Source organism: Manis javanica, chromosome 8 (genome assembly GCF_040802235.1).
Source record: "Manis javanica isolate MJ-LG chromosome 8, MJ_LKY, whole genome shotgun sequence".
In the NCBI taxonomy this organism is placed as follows: domain Eukaryota; kingdom Metazoa; phylum Chordata; class Mammalia; order Pholidota; family Manidae; genus Manis; species Manis javanica.
This window is the reverse complement of record NC_133163.1, coordinates 1,055,644-1,077,360: the sequence shown is the minus strand read 5'-3', so window position 1 is coordinate 1,077,360 and position 21,717 is coordinate 1,055,644. Positions and strand designations below refer to the sequence as shown.

Sequence of the window (21,717 nt, the reverse complement as noted above, 5' to 3'; positions counted from 1 at the left end):
TCCACCGCAGCACGTGCTCTGGGCTGATGCCCACCTCACTCATCCCCTGCAGGGACCTCCCTGAGGTCCTATGCGCCCTGCCCCTGGGAGCCTCCCCCACCACCCTGGCACCCTGGCTCAACCAGGGCCTCTCCTGAGCTTCCCCCTCTGCAGGGCTGTCCCCCTCCAACCACAAATCTGCCCCATCAGAATAAACGGCAGTAACCTGTGGTGGTGCTCAGTCCAGCAGCCTGGAGCCCCAGCACCCCCTTTCCCTCGCACCCCCCACAGCAGTGATGTTGATCCTGGCCCCAAACTTTGGCTGGGACACCTGCCTCTCTCCATCTGGGACCCCACGTCTTCCACCTCATGCTCATCCCAGCTGGGGATCCTGCTGAGGCCGGACCCTCGGCCCTCCCAGCCCCGTTCTCCGGGCGCTGCACCCCACCCTCTGGGCTCCGGCAGGGCCTTCCAAAGGCTGTCCTCGGGCACAGACATCTGCCCTCTTTGGCCTGTTCATCAGGAGGCGGTGCAGCGTTGGGGTGGGGTGCGGGCACTGCCACCGACCCAGCTCTGCCGTGGGGGGCAGTGCGGGGCAGGGACAAAGACCCCCGGGTGAGTGGCGAGAGCCCGGCTGGAGGGAAGTAGGGTCGGGTGGCGGGGGGCTTGGCGAGGATCCAGGGCGGGAGGAGGGCGGGAGGGCAGGCGAGGCCCGGAGGCCCCCGGGAACCGAGGAGGGCAGCGGGGACCACCGCGGGAGGGCCCGGGCCCCGGGAGAACCCTCGGGGCTGATGCGGGCGCCGCTGCGGGAAGGGCCGGGGCGGCTCCACACCCGGGGGGCCCCCGGAGGCCTCGCGGGTGGGCGCGCGGCGGCCGGGCCGGGTGACGGCGCGCGCGGTGGGCGGGGGCGCCCGAGGCCCCTCCCCTGCCCGCGGCCGCCCCTCCTCTTCCTCTCCCGCCCGCGCCGCGGCCCTCGGTCCCTGCGCGGCCTCGGCGGCCTCGGCGGCGGCGGCGGCGGCGGCGGCGGCGGCGGCCCCTTTAAACCGCCCGCCCCCCGCCCGCGGCCCGCGCCCCCGCGCGCCCCCGGCCCCGGCCCCGCGCCCCCGCGCCCCGCGCGCCCGGCCTCCCCGCGCGCCCGGACATGGCCGCCAACATGTACAGGGTCGGAGGTAAGGCCGCCGCCCGCCGCCCGCCTTTCTGCCGCCCGCAGCCCCCGCCCCCGCCGTCCCACCCCCGCGCCGCCCCGGGCCCCCGCCGCCCCCGGCCGCTCCGCCTCCCCGCCAGGCCTCGGCCCCCAGACCGCCGCCCCGGGCCCTCGCCGTGCCCCCGTCCCGGCCCCGCGTGCGGCCCCCTCCCCCACGCGGGCCGCCTCGGCGCGGACCCCAGCCCCCCCGGCGCCCTTCCCCGCGCCGCACCACCCCCCGCCCGCCCTCTCCATCTCCCCTGAGCGCCTCTGCCCTGGCCTTGCCCACTTAGTCCGAAATGGCCCCCGGCGCCCCAGCTGGGGCCCGTGGGTGGTGGTGGCCGAGCTGGGCTCCAGGGAGGCGGGGGGCGCTGCCCACCTGTTGGGCCCTGGCAGGGGCTGTGGGAGGTGCTGGGAGGCCCGGAGCATCCTTCCGGGCCTGGGGCTCGGGAGCCCCCTCCCTGTGAGCAGGAGCGCATGGCCTCGGGAGGTGCTGGCTGCCCTCCTGGGGGAGGAGCTCGGGGCAGTGGGGCTGTAGCGTGCCCGCTGGGGCATGCGGGCTGCGGTGGGGAGCGCCGTGCACAGGCCCCATTCCTCCCTGCAGCCCGGAAGGCCTGAGAACTGCCCCTTGGGCCAGGGGTGTGCTCGGCGGCTTCTCCCCGCGGGGTTCCCTCCCGGGGTCCTGGGCAGCCTGGGGTCACCCTGAGTGTGCTTCCAAGGCACCCCCACGCTTTTCCCTACCTCCCTTCACCCCAGCCCAGCAGGGAGGTGCTCTGCAAGGATGGGGAGCAGGCAGGTGGCCCTGGGGGTGGAGGGTGCTGAGTTGGTTGGAGTCCCGGGAGCTTCCTCCTGCCTGGGCCCCAGGAAGGCCCCAGCTTTGGGGCTTTACCCCACTGTGGGGAGGGGGCTCTGAGAACCACACCACTGGTTTTCACGGGGCCCTGAGTGGCTCCTCCACTGGGAGGGGGCACTGGTGCTGCCCACTGCGGTGGGGAGCGTCAGGGCCATGAGCTCTCACACCGCTGTCTCCAGCGTACCCTGCTCAACAGACTGACCCCTGAGTGCCTGGGACTCCTGTCTCAGGCCAGCCTGGTGACCTTGGGCACACCCCCACCCGTGCAGTGGGTCAGCTGAGACGCCTGCCCTACCTCCGGGCACTCCCCGGCTCCCTCTGACTCAGAGGCAGTTATGGGAGTGGGAGCCTGCACCCCACTTAGTAGCAGGCCTCTGGTGAACACATGCATGGAGCAGGCATGGGTGTGAGGCCTGTTCGTCTCCCACCTTGGGTGGGGGTAGGACTGCCACCCCAGAGGTCTTTTCTCAACACACCGACAGGGAGGGTGCCCTCAGAACTGCCCATCACTCCCACTGCCCCACAACCCAGGGTCTGGCTTGCCGTCCGCATCCCTGCAGCCCCCAGTCCCTTCCTTAGCCTCTGCCCCACCCACACACTCCCACCCACACTTGCCTTCCAGCGGCCCCTCTTGATGTTACCACACCGCATGTGCCCCCTCAGACCTCCTTTCTCTGTAGCCCAGACCCCCTCCCTGCCTGGCATGAGGCTGCCGTGGCCCCTCCCACAGCCTAGGCTCTGGCCCCCGTGGGCTGCCTGGGTAGAAAGTTCTCCCTCACTTGGTGGAGGGCTCCCAGCTGTCCTGACCCCTCCAGCTCACCTGGAGGCCCCTGAGCTCACCCAGCCAGAGCCCTCTCCACATAGTCCTACCCTCCTGTCCTCAGGACTACGGCTTCTGGCCCGGACGTGGTGTTGGGGAATTGACTGAATGAAGGAGCCAGGTGCCCAGCTCCTGGTTGGACCCCGAGGCTGGAGGGAGAGATGGTAGGGGTGAGGCAGGGGGGCAGGTGTGGGCCCCGAAGGCATTGTCCACTCTGCAGCGGACTGAGGCCCTAAACCGGCAGCTTCTGGCCTTCACCACCACCCCTACCCTTGGCCTCTTCTGCAGCCCTGCCTTGTGGGGTGGGGCTCTTCAGCAGGACCCCCATGTGCTGGCTTATTGGGACTGGTCCCACAGAGAGCCCCCAGACTCCTGACTCATGTTCTCCCTTGGCCGGCAGGCTGCATTACTTAGCCTTCAGGCCTGTCTGTGAACTTGGCAGGGGACCTGGCAAACCGCCACCCCCCAGACCCTCCCGTGATTTGGTTCTTGCAGTGTAGACAAGGATCTCTGTGTCCTGTGGCGATTCATCCAGGGGAGGCCTGGCCCACCCCAAGTCTGTGCGTCTCTGCACTGACGGTATCCTGGTTTCTGGATGGGAACTCCAAGGCGCCACCCCCTGGGTCCTGGCAGGGCTGGTGTCAATGGTGGGTGCGGTGTTTGCAGGTTGGCATCTTGTCCGTGCCTGCTTGGGGAGGGGGCATCTGGAAGATGTGCCCCTCTGTCCTGGAGCTGCCTGCCAGCTGGGTTTTGGCCCTGTCTGGGCAACCCTGCCTTGGGGAGCACTGCAGGACACAGTCTGAGAAGGGGGACATCGCCTTCTCTCCGTGTCCCATTGAAGACCCTAAAAACAGCCTTTTCCAAAGGTGCCAGACTCAGCATGGAAAGCGTGGGGCACCATCCACACCTGAATTTCAGGTAAATGCTTCTTAGCGTAACTGTGTCCCAAATATTGCACGGGACTTATTTATGCTAGAAAGTTCTTAGCGGAAATCCAGTTATCTGGACTTCCTGCATTTTACCTGGCACGCTGTTCCAAGGCCCTGCCAGGGTGTCTGGGTGGGCCAAGGGCGTGGCAGTGACTTTGTGCCAGCTGACCAGCTGGGAGGAGTAGGTCAGCCTGGAAGGGGACAGGGCCTGTTTTTTCTCAGGGCAGCCGCCAGGCCAGGACACGACAGAGGCCTTCTGTTGGCGGCTGTGAATGCGGTGGGGCGGGGCCTGGACGTGGGTGGCAGGTCAGGGTCCATGACCTCTCTCCTGGGTCTGCCCTCCTGAGGGTTTGGGCAGGCTTCCAGAACCAGTCTGGGCTGCCGGGACCACGAGGTGGTTCTTTTCTCTGCACACTTTACACAAGGATGTCCGGTGACGTTTCAGAGCAGAGAAGCCAAAGGGCAGCACTCCAGCCTCAGCAGGTGCCTTGGGGTGCCTCCCGTTGACAGGTTGTGAGCGTGTCCCCCCAGCGATTTTCTTTATTTGCCTTTCGTTGTGAGGCATTAGCACCCGTTCCTTTGGACAATCTCCTTTTTAAAAAATGTGCTTTCTGAAGGGGACAGGGACCCCAGTCTCCTGGCACCGTGCCGCGTGCCCGGCCCCCAGTCAGAAAGGCTCTGCTTCGACTTGAACCTCTGGCTGAGCGAGCCTCTCATGTGCTTGGGGGCTCCGGTCTCGGGGACCGCCAGCAGGAGGCCTGCGGGGCCGCGCCTGCCTTGTCTCACGCTCTGAGAGGAGACGCTGGCCGCTAAACTTGTAGTGAGTGACACAAGGAGCTGATCGGGGACGTCGGAGTCAGTGGCTCGCGGGAGCACGTCCTCGGGTGTCTGCGGACGGTCGCGGGCACTGGACATGCGGCTGCAGAGACTGGCGGCCTGCGGACGGACTTGGGGTGCCCCCTCCTCACTTTGGGCTGAGTCCCACCGTAGCCTGCCGCTCCTCTCCCCGGGAGGAACCCGCCCTGAGCCCTCGCGCAGGCTCCAGGATGCCCCAGCACGCCCCCTCAGAGCTCGCGCCCCTAGGAGCACCCTGCTTTCTGCCCAGGCTGCTTTTCTCTGGACCCTCTCTGTCCTCAGCGCACATGTGGATGGGCCAAATGCCGGTGCCGTGTCCCTCCCACAGGGTCACTGCGTGAGAGCCCCCGGCATTCACGCTCCTCCTGGGCCCTGGGGGCCAGTCCCCACTGTGTGGCCCATGACCTGCCTCTGGGGATGCTTCTTCTGATCTGCCGTCTCCCCTGCCTAAAACTGCTTAGCGGCTTCCGCCTTGAGGGGTCAAGTCCGAACACCTTACAGGGCTATCTCCCCCACCCACGTGCCTTTGGTCTCGGCTGTGCCCCTGCCAGGCGGCTCCAGGAACCCAGGAACCCTTCACAGCCCCCAGTGTCACCCTCACATGTGGGTTCTCGCTCTCAGTTGCACCTGCACTGGGGCCTGGCTGAGCTCAGGACCCTCTGGTCAAGGCTCAGGGTCCCTGGGCAGCAGCTGCTGTGTGTGATCGCAATGACTTGAGGCGGCCAGGGTGTAGACGGCAGCCGCCCCAGCTCCCTGAGGATCTGTTTCTGTTTGTGGGCTCCAGGCAGAGAGCAGGCTTCTTGGGCCACTGTGGGGTGGGGCTTCCCTGGGAGTCGGGGGCCGCAGGGCATCACCCCTGGTGTTGCCTTGTGAGAGGATGGCTGTACCCCTGGTGAGGAGACCAGGGTCAGCGTGGAGTCTGCATGGTACGGTCAGCCTGGGGGTGGGCGTGCTTCTGGTGGGCATGTACCCAGAAGACTGTGCATGTGGGGCCCAGCAGGCACATCTGCCCTGAGGCCGTGGAACTGGTGGGGTCCCCAGAGAAAGGCCGAGGGAGCAGCCAAGGGGCCCCGATGAGCACACGGTGTGTGACCCCCCCGGTCTGGGGGCATGCGCACCACCCGCCGCAGCTCCTCTCTGCAGGGCTGTGGCCGCCCCACCGCCTGGCTCCTGGCAGTGCTGGTTGGGCTCCACTCCCACAGTGCCGCGTTTTCTAGATCGTCGCAGAAGCGCGGTTGCCCAGCGTGCAGCCTTCGGAGCCTGGCTTCTCTTGCCAAGTGTAGTGCATTCGAGGCTTGTCCCTGTGTCAGCAGTTCGTGCCTTCCGCTCGCCAAATGGCTTCTGACATGGACCGCGGTTTATCCCCCAGGGGGTGGGCATTTGGGCCTGTCAACAAAATACCTTAGACTGGGTTAGGTTTAGAAATAATGGATGTTTATTTCTCCCAGTCTGGAGACTGGAAGTTCAAAGCCAAGGCTTCAACAGATTCCGATGTCTCGTGAGAGCCCCCTTGCTGGGCGAGGAGGCTCCGTGGGGTGGCTTATGAAGGCACTAATCCCATTCTCGAGGGCTCCACCCTCATGACCAAACCAGCTCCCGAAGGCCCCACTTTCTGATACATCACGTTTTGGGTTAGGACTCAACATGTGGATTTGGGGGACACCAATGTTCAGACCATAGCAGAGTTACGTCCAGTTTTTGGTGATTATGAGTAAAGCTCACATGGACACCTGCACTCAGAGCTTTGTGCAGGCAAATGTTCCTGTTTCTCAAAGACAGAAATACCCAGGACTGGGGTTACTTGGTTGATTGTAAGCATACAGTTAACCTGGTGAGAAGTAGACTCTGAGTGGCTTCAGCACCCTGCGCTCCACCAGCAGCATGGAGAGTTCTGGGGCCTCTGCCCCCGTCAGCACTTGATCTTGTCTGCAGCATTTCTGCACCGCATTGAGAAGCATACCAGGCACTTCTCAGAGTTTGCTTTGCGTCTCCCCAGCGATAAGCGATGTTGAGCATCTTCTCATGTGTTCATTTGCATCCATGTGTCGTTGGTCAGGTGCCTGCACAAACAAGTCTTTTGCCTGGTTTTAAAACTAGGGTTGTTTTTTCTTATTGTTGAGTTGTGAGAGCACGTCTTATATTCTGAGTCATATATGTTCTACAAATTTTTCCCTTTCATAATTTGTGCATTTTGTGTATCTACAATATCTGCCCAACCCAAAGTCACAAAGATTTTTATCCTGTCTTCTTCTAGAACTTTTATGGTTTCGGGTTTTACTTTTAAGTTTATGATGCACTTCAAGTTAGTTTTTGTTTGAGGTCAGGTTAAGATCTCTCTTTTCCCCCTTTTTTGCTTGGGTCAGTGTGCGGTTGTTCCATTGCCATTTGTCAGGATTCTGGCTGTCTTCTCCCTGGACGTCCCGACGTCCGAGTGCCCACCGCGCATCCGCAGGTCTTGCCTGTTGGCCCCGTTTCGTCGATGGTGCGTCTGCACAGCACACACTGTCTTCATTCCTGCACCTTCACAGTGAACTTTGAGAGCAGGTGGTGTGACTCCCCCCAACTTGCTCCTTCCGGGTTGTTTTGCCCACTCTAGTACCCTGGGTTTCCTTTATAAAATTTTTTGCTGGATCCGAGATTGAAGATGGTGGTGTGAGAGAGTGTATATCAATGATACCTTAATAAATAAATAAATAAAAATGAAAAGAATATCGATCTCTAAAAAAAATACTTTTTGTGTTGGCTTCTACATGAGAAAAACTGGAATTCTGATTTGTAGTGTTTTGAAACTTGTATAGGTCCGTGTGTGGGAGAATTGGCATCTTACCAATGTCCAGTCATCTCGTATTGGGATTGGCAAGCGGTGACCTGTGGCCTGTTTTTGTATGACTCATGAGCTAAGAACAGTTTTCACATTTCTAAATGGTTGAGAAAAAAATCAAAAGAATACTTCACAACACATAAAAATTACATGGAGTTCAGATCTCAGTGCCCACATATAAAGTTTTATTGGAGCACAGCCCTGCTGATGCCTTCACAGTGTTCTCTGGCTGTGCTTGGGCCACGACAGCGGGGTCGGGGTGGGGACCATCTGGGGCGGCCTCCATGTGCTGCAGCTCTAACGCAGCCGGCCTCGAGCCCCCTGTGGTCGCCCCTCAGCGTCTCCGTCCTGTGAAGATGCAGAGCGGGCCCCCAGTGTCGTGGCTTGAGGGCACAGTGGCACGCTGCACCTTGTCATTGCCTTATTAACGGGCCCGGCATGTGTCAGCACTGCCTCTGCGATCCCGACTTCTGAGGAGGCGACTCAGAAAAGTTAGTTTATGGAGAAACTATCCCAGCTCATCTTCCCCAAAATAAATGAAACTAATGAGATACCACCTCACGCCAGGTAGGATGGCCAACAGAAAAGACTAGGAATATTAAATGCTGGCGAGGATGCGGAGAAAGGGGAACCCTCCTACACTGCTGGTGGGAATGTAAATTAGTTCAACCATTGTGGAAAGCAGTATGGAGGTTCCTCAAAAATCTCAAAATAGAAATAGCATTTGACGCAGTCCTAGGAAATTACCCCAAGAATGCAGCAGCCCAGTTTAAAAAAGACAGATGCACCCCTATGTTTATCGCAGCACTATTTACAATAGCCAAGAAATGGAAGCAACCTAAGTGTCCATCAGTAGATGAATGGATAAAGAAGATGTGGTACATATACACAATGGAATATCATTCAGCCATAAGAAGAAAACAAATCCTACCATTTGCAACAACATGGATGGAGCTAGAGGGTATTATGCTCAGTGAAATAAGCCAGGCAGAGAAAGACAAGTACCAAATGATTTCACTCACGTGTGGAGTATAGGAACAAAGAAAAACTGAAGGAACAAAACAGCAGCAGAATCACAGAACCCAAGAATGGACTAGCAGTTACCAAAGGGAAAGAGGCTGGGGAGGGGGGGGGAAGGGGCATTACAGTTACACACATAACGTAGTGGGTGGCACGGGGAAGGCAGTACAGCACGGAGAAGACAAGTAGTGACTCTATAGCATCTTACTGTGTTGATGGACAGTGACTATAATGGGGTGTGTGGTGGGGACTTGATAATGGGGGGAATCTACTAACCACAGTGTTGCTTGTGTGATTGTATATTAATGATAGCAAAATAAAAAATAAAAATAAATGAAACTGTGACTACAATAAAAAGTTTCCAAGTAACCCATCTATCAGCCAGACAAGGACAACCATTTACTGATGCGACATAGTTAAACCATGTTTGATTGCGGCAGCCAGACCAGTGTGTCCAGAGGGAACGGACAGAGTCTGAGTCAGGCAGCCTTGCGGGTGGAGCAGCATCAGCTGTCGCCCAAAACCAGCGGTCTTGACCGCCTGGGGCTCTCAAGCCGGTAGGTGTCGGCGGACTTCTTTGCTGTGACCTCGAGAAACTGAAGAACGAGCCTTTGTGCAGAGCCTGCACAGGCCCAGGATGGCAGAGAAAACCCTCAGAGACGTTGGGAAAACACTGATTTAGCACAGACTGAAGTGGAATCTGCGAGGATGTGGTGGTGAAGTTGACAGCCAACTTGACGGGGCCCTGGCATGTCCAGACCTTCTGGAAGAGGTCAGCACTGAGTTGTTGGCTCAGCAGAGAGCTGGTGGCCCTTTGTGACACAGGACCCATCCAGTCCATCCAGGGCTGGGATGTCCACCTCCTGCCGCGGCTTCTCTCGGATGTACACCAGCGTTCCCTGGGTCCCAGGCATTGAGATGGAAACTACACCACTCCACCCACTCCCGGGCCTGCCGCTTGCGGATGAGAGTGGACTGTGGGACTTCTCAGCCTGCAGAGCCGCACGAGCCAGTTCCTGGAATAAAGCTGTATGTGTGTATCTCCATATACACACACACAGATATATCTCCTACTGGTTCGGTTTCTCTGGAGAACCCTGGCTGATACAGTCATGTTACAAGTGACAGTGATAGAATGTACAGCGCACAAAAGGGCTTGACTGAGCAGATTAACAAAGCTTGTTGAGATATAAGGTCTGAAAGCCTGTAGTTACAGTTACCCATTGTATTACATGTCAGCAGGCACCCACTGAAAAATATCTGAACCTGTCATGCCTCACTGAGTCAGTTACATCAACAGTGAGCTTCATTTAGTAAAATTGCCACTATTTGTAGATGACATATTATACATAGAAAACCCTAAAGACTCCACCCAAAAACCATTAGAATAACTGGATTCAGCAAAGTTACAGGGTACAAAATTAATACACAGAAATCTGTTGTATTCCTTCCTATACACTAACAACAAGCTAGCAGAAAGAAATCAGGAAAATAATTCCATTTACAATTACATCAAAAAGAATAAAACACCTAGGAGTAGACCTAACCAAGAAGATGAAAGACCTGTGCCCTGAAAACTGCAAGACACTCATGAGCGAAAATAAAGAAGACACCAATAAATGGAACTCTATTCTGTGCACATGGAGAGGAAGAATTAATATTGTCAAAATGGCCATCCTGACCAAAGCAATTTACAGATGCAGTGCAATCCCTATCAAAATACCGATGGCATTTTTTAATGAACTAGAGCAACTAATCCTAAAATTCATGTGGAACCATAAAAGACCCTGAATAGCCAAAGCAATCTTGAGAAGGAAGAATAAAGCAGGGGCGGGGGTATCTCACTCCCCAGCTTCAAGCTCTACTACAAAGCCGCAGTAATCAAGACAATTTGGTACTGGCACAAGAACAGACCCATAGATTAAAGGAACAGAATATAGAGCCCAGATATAAACCCACACATATATGGCCAATTAATGTTCCATAAAGGAGCCATGGACATACAATGGGGAAATGACAGCCTCTTCAACATCTGGTGTTGGCAAAACTGGACAGTTACATGTAAGAGAATGAAACTGGATCACTGTCTAACCCCATACACAAAAGTAAACTCGAAATGGATCAAAGACCTGAATGTAAAACATGAAACCATAAAATTCCTAGAAAAAAACATAAGAAATACACTATTGATACTGGCCTTAGCACTTTTCTCTGGTTAGGTCTCCCCAGGCAAGGGAAACAAAAAATAAGTGGGATGACATCAAACTGAAAAGCTTCTGTACAGCAAAGGACACCATCAGCAGAACAAAAAGACCCCTACAGTATGGGAGAATATAACTCAGAAATGGTATATCTGACAAGGAGTAACAGTTAACATGTAAAATATATAAAGAACTTACAAGCCTCAACACCAAAAAAAAAAAAAAAAGCAATTAAGAAGTGGGCAGAGGAGCTGAACAGACACTTCTCTAAAGAAGAAACACAGATGGCCAAGAAGCACCTGGAAAGATGCTCCACATCACTAATCATCAGGGCAGTGCAAGTCAAATCCACAGTGAGGTGTCCCCTCACACCAGTCAGAGTGGCCACCATCCAAAAGACAAGGAGTAACGTGTTGCTGGGAGTGTCAGCTGGTGCAGTCACCGTGGAAAACAGTGTAGAGGTTCCTCAAAAAAAACTGAAAAGAGAAATGCCGTATGAGCCAGCAATTCCACTTCTGGGAATTTACATGAAGAAAACAAAATTCCTAATCCCAACAAATATATGCACCCCTGTGTTTATTACAGCATTGTTTACAATAGCCAAGATATTAAAACTGCCCAAAAGCCCATTGATAGGTGAATTGATAAAGAAAGGTGTGTGTGTGTCAAGGAATATTACTCAGCCATAAAAAAGAATGAAATTTTGCCATTTGCAAAAATACAGATGCTCTTAGAGGGTATTATTCTAACTCAGAGAAGGGCAAATACCACGTACCATGTGATTTCACTTATTTGTGGAATCTATAAAACACAATAGATGAGTAACAACAGGGATGGCCTCATAAGCACAGAGAACAGACTGTTTGCCGTGGGGAAGGGGGAGTGAAATAGGTCAGGGGGCACTTAGAATGCTTGATCGCTTGATCTGCACAGTGGTTGCGAATGCACACGCGTTGGAATGTGTCTGGCTGGGCACTGAGATTGGTGTTTCATTGTGTGTACGTCTTTTTTTTAAAAAACGAACTTTATTTGACCTCGTGGACTTAAATATTATCAGTTCTGTGAATTTTTACCAGAAATAGAAGCCGAATGTCTTGACTTGCCGTGCCACGTGGCAGCCCGATGGGGCAGCAGCGCTTAAACCTGTGATCCCGAACTCGGCAGAAACTCAGGTTTCTCAGAATGGGAAGAGCCGCCCGGCCACTGTCGTCAAACACCAAGTGCCTTCGGAAATAAGTTTTTGCTGCCTACTTAATCCTGGTTCTTGGTGAATTCATCTGAAAACTGCGTGAACGGGCACTTAATGCCGAGCTCGCGGGGAACGCGTGTCCGAATCGCAGGCTGCTCTCCAGTGTCCTCACTGCCGCAGGCGGGCCGAGGAGCGAGGTGCGCGTTCCGACCCGGATTTGCAGCAAGCTTCCTGCTTTTAACCCGCAGCTCCGTGCAACGCCAAACCCGCCGACCCACGTTAGGGGCCACGCCTGACCCTCCGTGGAGGGCGTTAGGGCTGCGGTCAGTCACCCGCTGTAGTGCGGGCCCCCCCCCCCGCCCCCGGAGCCACCCTCGGGCTCAGAGATCCGCTGGAAAGAACTCGTGGTCCCTTGGTCCCAGCGAAGTACTCAGACCAGGGTCAGCAAGCGTAGAAACTGGAATCTGGAAGGGCCGGCGCATGGCTGCACGGGCCCTGGTGTGTGGGGTGCGATCCGTATCCAGCCGTCCGCGCGGTCCGGCCCCCAGAAAGCAAAGACCCGTTGGGCCGGACACCCCGAGGGTCTTGGGGTTCCCCATGGAGCAGGTGAGAGCCAGACCCCTGGGCTGCAGGGTGTGGACAGCCCGGGCCACGCAGTTAGCCCTCGGCAAGCACAACCGGAGAAAAATCCAGGTTGGGTCAGTGCCTTACAGGCAGTGAGGACACTCAGGTGAAGGCCCCGCTGGTGGACGGAGACCCGTCTGGGCCTCGCGGGGAGCGCGTTCCCGGAGCAGCACTGTCAGGGCTCACGACCTTGGACCCCCTTGAAGGAAGATGTCTTCCCCCCACAAACAACTTAACGTCTTCTCATTACTAGGCCTGTGTTACCAAAAATTATTACTGTTTTATTTCTTACTCATTCAGTTAAAAGTTTGAGGAAATTATATCTACATAATATCCCGCAAAGCTTAAAGTATTTATTATCTGACCCTTTACTGGAAAACTTTGCTGACCTGTGTTCCAATCCATGACACCTCATGTATTACAATTTATTGAGATCTTCATTCATTTTTCTCACCTGTGTATTGTAGTTTTCAGCAGATGTTTGCACACAAATTTTGATCTTTAGTGATCCATAGGTCTTTTGTTAAAGTGATACCTAAGTATTCAATGCTCCTTAGGGCTACTGCAAACAGTACTTCCCATATACTATTTTTGCGGTCTGTGTGTCTGCTCTTGCTGTCTAGTTTTAATAGGTTTCCGTAGACTGGGCATTTCTGGGTGGACCATCGTGTCATGTGCGTGTAGGAGGCCTCATCCCTTCCTCTCCCGTCCGTATGCCTGTCATTTGCTTGTTCCCCATCACACTGAGTAGGGCCTGGCAGTGCGGTGCCTTGCAGAGTGGGCACCCTGCCTTATTCATGAGTCGGGGGAGCGCCCACCATTCGTCGGTGATACATATGACATGAGCTGTAGTTTTTTCAGAAGTGCCTTTTTAGTTCCTAGTTTGCTTAAGCGTTTTTATCCAGAACAGCTATTGGATTTTGTCAGCTCCTCCCACATCTGTTGAGGTGGTCGGATGGTTTTTGTTCTTTATTCTCTTGATAAGATTTTCAGTGTTGAACCAACCTTGTATTCCCAGGTGAGCCCCAGGTTGAACTTATTATCCTTTCATTCGTTGCTAGCTCAGATTTGCTAATGTCTTTTTTGAGAAGTTTTGTGCCTGTGTCCATGAGGGGTGCTGGTCTGTCCAGCTGTGGTGGGTGATGGGTGGTGGTCTCGGGAGCCTGGTGGGCAGCATTTCAGCCCTCCGCTTTCTGGAAGTTGGTGTGGAACTGGTGTTGAGCCTTCCTCGGATGCCCGGTGGGTCCCCAGTGAAACTGGCCAGGCCGAGGGCCTTTTCTGCCTCCCTTTTGGTTGTTGTTAGTTCTCGCCTGTGAATCCAGCCCCGGGCAGTCACAGGCGGCCTGGGGGTTCGTGTCCTGCGCACAGCAGTCTGTTCATCGGAGCATCAGGCGCCTTGACCTATAGTGGCTTGTGGTGCCCTCACATGAGTCGGCCGACTGTCCCTTCCCATGCCTGATGCTGGCTGTTTGTGGCTTCCTGCCTTCCTGTTTCTTTATCAGTCTGGCCTGAGAGTTTCCCACCCACTGATGGTCTAAGCAGGCAGCTTCCCTCCGCGGCGTCCCTGCGCCCCCGAGCGGGCGTCACTCTAGCTTATCTGCCTCCGGCCTTGTCGTGTTCCCTGAAGTGTGGCTTACATCCTGATGTCGCCTCCTGGCAGGTGCACAGGTCTGTGAGCTGGAGAGGTGCCCAGGGGGCAGCTTCTGGCTTGTTGTCTTCCTGCTGGAGGGGACATCGGGGTTCGGCACATATGAATACTTGCTTCAGGTTTTATTTGCTCTTCATCTAGGTTCTTAGAATGAAAGCGCAGGTGACTGGTTTGAGATCTGTGTGCAGTGCAGTTCACCCAATTTGAGTGCAGCTGATGAATTTTAGTGTTTTCACATTGTGCAACATTGCCACAGTCTAAGTTCTGGACACTTCTGTCACCCAAAACAAGCCTCATGCCCGCCGACCGCCCCCTCCCGTAGGCCCTCTGAGCTGACCCCTGAGCACTGCAGCTCTGCCCCCTCTGGGCTCCCAGTCGTGGCTTTATTGTTCCTCGGGGCCTGAGGGCAGCTGTGTCCTCAGGTAAGCCCCACAGGTGTGTCTGTGTCAGGAGGCAGATGCTTCTCCATCCCTCTGTGCGGTTGGGCAGCCCAGGTAGGGCCTCCTGCGTAGACAGGGCCAGACTGGGTCCCTTGCCGCCTGCTTACTGCAGTAGGCGGAATCTGTGCCCAGTTGTGGACATCTGGGCCCTATCCAGTCCTTGACCAGGTTCCAGCCAAGACAAGCCCTGGGGTTGGCCATCTCCTGCAGAGCCGGCCCGGGAGGGGCTTCGGGCCGGGAAGCATCGCCATGCAGGGTAGAGGGGACTGACCTGGCCTGCTCCTGGAGTCACGCACCCCCGGGGGCTCAGGGGTGTCTAGAACATCAAGGGCTTATAGCTGGGCAGCCAGGAAGGCAGCTGGTAGCCTCATGACTGTGCCGGGATTTCCCTGTGAGCCCCCAGCCTCCCACTAACGGGCCTCTCGGGAAATCTCGGGTGACCGCCGACCTTCCCGAGCCAGAGCCCAGCTCTCCCCCGTGGGGCCTTCGGAAAGCTGGAGGGCACATGCGGCTTGTCCATGAGAGGAGCGGGTGTCACCCTACTGATTTGGAGCACCCGACAGGGCTGTGGCACCACGTGGGCCCCACTTGGGCACCTGGCACTGCCCCGTCCTAGCAAGCAGGCCCCATTCGTGCCTGGAAGCCCTGGTCTCCATCAGGGCTGTTGTTTGTGCATGAAGGAGGGTGCAGGGGCCCGGCAGCCCCCACCGTGATGACGTGGCCTCTGGGCCGGTTGCGGCGTACCTGAGGCCGTCCCTCCTGCCCTGGCCACACAACTTTTGGGGCCCAGCCACCAGGCCAGCAGCAGCCCCTGGGAAGATGTCCGGGGGCTGCCGCACTCTGGCTCCTACACCTCTTCTCTGTGTGGGGGGAGCTGGCCCACAGGACTGGGCTACAGGACCCTGCCTGGAGGGGCCCCATCTCCTGTCCTGGGCCTCCGCCCGCACCCACAGGCGGGCCCTTCTCCCTGCTGGGGTGGTGGCCTGCAGAACTGAGGATACGAGTGGTGGAGAGACTGGGGCTCCCCCGGCTCCCTGGGGGTGACGGGGCTGAGCGAGGTGGGCTCCGTGGCGCGGAGTGAAGCTCTCTCTGTCCCTGTTTGCAGACTACGTCTACTTCGAGAACTCCTCCAGCAACCCCTACCTGATCCGGAGAATCGAGGAGCTCAACAAGGTAGTCGCCCCAGGCGGGCTCGGGCCCCCATCAAGGACCAGACGACACATGCCTCCGGCTCTGGGGGTCCTGGGGGCTGCCCTGAATGGCCACTGTCTGTCCAGACCTTCCAGCAGCCTTGTGCCCGGGGCCCCCTGCCTGGGGCTCATTCTGCCGCTCAGCCAGGGAGGCTCCTGGGGGCCCCGCCCGGGGGCTGTGCCCACGGGGTCCTGAGGAGCAGCAGCGCCCAAGCGGCTCTGGGCGGGTGTTCCCCGGGATTCACTGCAGGCGGAAGAGGCCATCCAGGTGGCGCAGCCCGAGGGCATCCGCGGGGCCTGCCAGCCTCCCCCCTGCTGGCTCAGCCTCCTGCCCCTCATGTCCACGGGGTCCTTGGGGGGCGCAGCCGAGCTGTTGGGGTGGGGGTACATGGGAGTGAGCGCTGGGCCCCCAGGCAGCTCCCCTGCCCAGAGCCCCTCGCCGCCCTCCTAGCTGCGGGAGCAGGCGGTTTCCCATGGGGCTTGCCGGCCGGGAGGGGCGTCCTGTGGGCCCCTCCCTCAGCGACTGCTGTGCCTGAGAGCCAGCCAGCCATCAGGCCGCTCTTGGCCTGGGACCCTACGGGGTGGGACGTGCGGTGCTCTGCTACGACGTGCGCCATGGCCACTGTGACAAGGGGGACGGGAGGGAGCCGGCCGCTCCCAGAGGCCTGGTGCTGGGGCTGGGGGTGGCCAGCCAGGGCCAACGGCCTGGATGCCCCGTGAGGCCGCTGCTCTGTGGAACCCGGGTCTGGGCTGGTGCCGTACTTCGTCTGTGGGGAGCTGCTCACAGCCGGCTGGAGCCTCGGGGCCTCAGTCGGAAAAGGAGGGGAGCAGGCGCTCACCGTCGGGGGTTAGGGCGGCTGAGCGGCTTGGGGCGGGGGACCTGTCGGCGATGGGGGAGCCACAGGCTTCTGAAGGCAGGAGAGCGGGCGGGAGGCCAGGCAGGCACGGCTGGCTGAGCACTTGCTCAGCCCTCAACACCCCCTATAATAGGACAAGAATGCCAGGGCCCTGTGCCCATGAGGAGCCCGGAAGGGAGGTGAGGTGGCCTCATGAGGTGTTGTACAGGGGTGGACACAGGTGGGCAGCAGGATTGGTGCTGACCTGCAGGACCAGCCAGGCACTGCAGTGGGGCTGGTATGGGTTGAGGACTCGGAAGACCAGTGCATCCTCGGGCCCGACGCACTGCCGGCTCCGCCTCCCACCTGCGGGGCCCACAGGCCCAGTCTCTGCTAGAGGAATGGATTCAGGGCTCATGCGGGGCAGGCAGGGGCTGAACACAGGGTCAGCTCATGGGCTCTGCCTGGTGAGGCCGCCCTTGCACCCTTGCCCAGGTGGCCCGGGTGGTGTGTGCCACAGGGGCGGTCTGGAGAGCAGACCTCAGCTGTTGACATCTTGTTCCCAGCAAAATGCCATTTCATTTGTTGCCCAGTGACGTGGGGTGGGGGGTAGGAAAGCTCTGGAAGACTGAAGTGAGCCTGACAGGAGTAGAAATAAAATGAGTGGAATGAAGGAGTGGGTGGGGAAGGCGAGGGTGCCTCCTAGAGGGATGCAGAAGAGGAAGGAAACCCGCAGAGGCCCCCCCAAGCCCCAGCGCAGCCCAGCCCCAGGGGTGCACCCTGCGCACCCCCAGCACCAGTGGCACTGGTGGCACCCAGTGGCACTGGGGCAGGGGTTCCTCAAGAGCCACAGGCCCCAGGAGAGGAGAGGGGAGCCTGGGGGGCCAGCAGCTGTGGCAGGGCGATCGCGCACTTCACCCTTGTCCATGACTTTCCATGTGAGAAATGACCCTATGGCGTGTCACCTTTCAAACCCTGGCGGCTGTCATGCCGTTTGGGGCCCACTTCCCTGGGAGGCTTGTCCTCAGGTCTCTGACCACCCCCCACGAAGCCTGGCCAGTTTTTGGCCGCGTGTCCCTCTGGTGGTGGGCAGCAAGTCCTCCCCGCCCCCTCCCAGAACTCTGCACTTTGTGACCTTTTGGATAATGTCACTCTTTCTCCTTGGAATTGTGATTGGATATGTTTCCCATGTTCATTGTCTCCATGGAAAATAAACTTCATAATCCTGGAGAAAATTGCCGTTTTGAAAGAAAAGGAAAAGGGGTCTGGGGGCATGAGCACCCAGGAGGTGGGGCAGGCTGTGTGGCTGTGGGAGTCCCATAAGGGGCCCTCTGGGTGGTGGCCAGGCCTGTGTGCCACTAGGGAGGATCCTGGGGATGAGAAGCCAGAGGCCAAACATGTGAGTGTTGGTGTGGGAATTGCAGAAAAGTGTTGAAGACAAGGTGCTGCCAAGCCCAGGGGCACTTTTCCCAGCCCCTCCAGCTGGGTGGCACAGGGAGAGGCCTTGGGGACCCCAGACAACCCAACCAGGGTGGGTGGCTCTCCAGCCTTGCCTGGGGACCCCAGGGTGCTAAGCAACCTCTGTGGGAACAGATGAGGTGCCTGCCAGTGGTCTGGCCTGTTGTTGGGGACTTGGGGGCCCCAGCATGGGGAGGGGGCCCAAGCCAGCTGGAGAGGGGCTGGGGCGGGGCCACAGGGTCTGGGGCAGGGCTTCCCAGAGAAGGAAGCTCTTGGAAGGAGAGTTCTGGAAGTTTCAGGGCCTCCAGGTCGACTGAGGCAGGTGTGCATAGGTAGGGGTGGGGTTGCGCAAAGCAGAGCAGAGACCAAAGTGGCTTGTTGGCAGGCTGGGGTGCTGAGCAGGGCGCAGCAGGTCCCCCCAGAGAGGGAGGGGACACCGTGGATGGGTGTGGGAGCCAAGGAGGTGCTTGGCCACAGACCTGCACCCTGCAACCTGGAGACGATCAGCACGCACAGGGTGGAACTGTGGCTGCCATCCGACAGTGGCCCCGACAGTGTCCCTCGGGGCTTGTCCCAGGGCGCTCCTGGCCTCACCCCCGCAGTCCCGGGTTCCCTGTCCTGTGGAGCATCCGCTCATCTTGAGCACAGCAGACGGTTTCTGGAACCATTTCTAGGAGGCATTTTTGATCTGGGCAGTGTTGGCAAAATCTTAACACCTTCCAGTGCTGAAATGCTTCCGAGTGTGCAGCAGCCATTCGGACAGATCGTGTTTTGAAGACTGAGCTTGCGCACCCGGAAGCAGGCGTCGGCGGGCAGCGCAGGCACTTGCTGGGAACCCTGGTTCAAGAGCACAGCTCCTTCCCCTGTTGACACTGTCACACGGTCTTGCCCGAGGACGAGGACGGCCACCCCCAGTGCGCGCCACTCTGCAGGGTTTGCTGGGAGCTGAAGCTTTGATCCGTGCTCACAGGCCGGAGGAGCTTCTAAGTCTTTCTCTTGAAATGCTCCTGGTCTAATGGAATTAAGTAATTGGAAGTTAAATAGTTTTCTGAAAGATAATTTTTTAAATGTTGTAAATGTTAGTACGCTAAATTTTACAAAAATTAGAATTGTGACATGATCCTTGCATTACTATTAAAAGTTATAAACACCTCTTAGTTCAAAAGAGACGTGTCCTTCCTACGAGGCTGTTCACCCAGCGGCTTCCTTAGTACCCTGACCACCTCTTGCCCTCTTTTTGCATTTGCTGACCTCTTCGCAAGTCCTTGACATTGTGTCTGGCGTCTGTCTGGCGTCTGTCTGGCGTCAGGATGGCCGCTGTTGGGAGGGCTCTTCACCACAGCAGCCTCTGGGAGGGAGCGGGGAGGAGGCCTGGAATGGCCGTGGAGGTGGGAGGGCACAGACTGGGGTCGGGGCTGCTGTGCGCTCCCCCTTCATCGCCGGCCATTCCTGGATCGGCCCCGAGACACCCCTGCAGGCAGCCGGGGCCCCACGCTCAGACCTGCCTTGCTGTTGCAGACGGCCAACGGGAACGTGGAGGCCAAGGTGGTGTGCTTCTACCGGAGGCGGGACATCTCCAGCGCCCTCATCGCCCTGGCTGACAAGCATGCCAGTGAGTCGTGCCCTTTCCCAAGGGGGTGGCCTCGGGCTCTGGGAGGTTGGGGATGTTCGAGGGTGTTCCCCCTGGCTGGGACGCACTGTCCTTGTGCCCTCCCTGCCCTGAAAAGTGGGTCCTGGTGTGTGCTGGCTGCAGGGTGTGGCTGGGTGTCGTTGACCTGGGTGGTTTTCCTGCAAGTAGAGTTCTGTTGCCCGCGGGCCGGCCCCGGGCTCAGGCCTGGCCTGGGCAGCTGCTGGTCCTGCCCGTATTTTGCCGGTGTTTACAGAGCTTTCTGCTGCTGTTTACACGGGTCCCTCTGGACCCAGGATCCACATGCTCTTGACAGCCCAGGTGCCTCCGTCCCCTCCTTGGGCCACGCACTTCCTCTGACATGGGCGGCCAAGGACAGCAGCCAGTCCACACCTGTTTCTGAAAGGGAGGGTCCCCGGGGGTGGACAGCTTTGCCCACAGGGTCCCTCACCAGCGGGAGGCCGAGACAGGATCTCCCAGCACTGGCCAGCTGGCACAGCTTGCTCAGGGGGCCAGGCAGGCGCATCTCGGAACCCCAGCCTGGTGGCATGGGAGGCATGGTGCCCGGGCCAGGCACCTTCCTCCCCAGCCCCCAAGGGGGTCACAGGTAGTGTGGCCTTGGGGAGGAGGACGAGAAGCAGGGAGGAAAGGGGGGAAGAAGGGTGTGTCAGGGCCTGCCGCCAGTGGAGCTGGGCCCTGGGACTGTCCCCCACCCCACCAGGCCTCCAGGGCTGGATGAGCTCTGGGTGCCGCCCTGGGGCCCCAGCCTCGTCTGGCCTCCCAGGGTGGGCCCCCAGGACTGTCACCCAAGGACCAAGGTTGTGAGGGCAGCCGGGGGCCGTGGTGCGTTTGGGCACCGCCCTGTACTTTCTTTAGGCGCTCTGTGCTCCCCGTTTAATCAGCGCTGTACCCGTGACGCAGGCGGCTCTGTGTCCGGCGCTGGATGATGGAGTTGTGCACAGGAGGGGGTGTTAGCAGTGGGTGTGGTGGCCCCTGACTCTGACCCTAAAGACTGTGCCTCCAGGTGCCAAGGAAAAGAGCTGTGGGTCTTGGGGACCCACAAGCTCGTGTTCCAGAGGAGTGGTCCATACAGTTGTGGCCCTGTAGGTGTCAGCAAGGCTGTCAGGATGCTGAAGAGGGACTGAGAGGTGGACAGGCTGGGTTGTGGACCTGCTGGCCCATGTGGCCGAGGGCACAGGCTCCTCATCGCTTCGGGGGGTGCCCTCCTCTCCTGTGTCCCCTGCCCGGCCCAGTGTGGCTGTTGTGTCTGGAGGTTTGAGGCTGTTGTGGCCCCATGGGCTCGGCTCTCTACCCGTGGATGCCCTGGAGGTCAGCCAGTGGCCAGGAGGGCTCCAGGAGGGAGCTTGGCCAGGCATCATGCGGCTGGAGCTCTTGCAAGGGAAGGGCAGAGGGTGGTGTTCCAGCCCAGGCAGTGGCCCAGGGTGCCAGTGGAACTGCTGGGGGCCTGCTTCCCCAGAGCCTCTGCCCTGTGTCCTGGCTGCACTGTCCCAGTGACCTCTGCAGGCCCACGGTCCACAGGGCGACCCTACTGGGGTGCTCGCCCGTGAGCTCGCTGCGGCTAGGACGGGGCTGGGCCGCCTGCCACCTGGGTCCCGGCCCCATGTCCAGGTGGGTATGGGGACGCTTGGGCGCTCTGGCAGGTGGGAGAGACACCCAGGGGAGCCGACAGCACAGTCAGATCAGCGGCCAGGGTTTCTCCGGGGACTGGGGACCCGAGGGACAGAAGCTCCCATGCCAGTGTAGGCGAGATGCCCCAGGTCACACGGGTCCCGCACAGCAGTGAAGCCCTTCCTGGGGTTTCTCTTGGGGACCCAGAGCAGCCTCCTCAGGCCACAGCCATCTGCCCTGAGGTGCATGCTCACATTCATAGCCATCCTGAGAGCAAGGCCTTGCCCTAGGAAAATGCCAGGCATGGACACGGGCTCTCCCTGCAGTCCCCAGAGCAAGCCGCAGGGGCCCAGGAGAGCCGGTGGGTGGGGAAGCCCCCAGCTCTGAGGAAGGGGCTTCTGCATCCAGGCTCACC

At 58.6% G+C, this 21,717-nt stretch overlaps 1 protein-coding gene across 4 annotated transcripts in view; it reads left to right on the top strand.

Annotated features, from left to right (window-relative positions):
• Window positions 1–994: 994 nt before the first annotated feature.
• Window positions 995–21,717, top strand: part of MTA1 (metastasis associated 1) — a 35,978-nt gene continuing 15,255 nt past the window's right edge. For 3 of the 4 annotated variants that reach the window (XM_073241727.1, XM_073241726.1, XM_073241725.1), the window contains exons 1-3: window positions 996–1,148; window positions 15,668–15,735; window positions 19,565–19,658. In XM_073241727.1, coding sequence (XP_073097828.1) covers window positions 1,121–1,148; window positions 15,668–15,735; window positions 19,565–19,658 — 190 coding nt within the window. In that variant the 5' untranslated portion in view covers window positions 996–1,120. Of the gene's footprint in view, window positions 1,149–15,667; window positions 15,736–19,564; window positions 19,659–21,717 lie in introns of all 4 variants that reach the window. The other variant, XM_073241728.1, reaches the window with a different exon arrangement.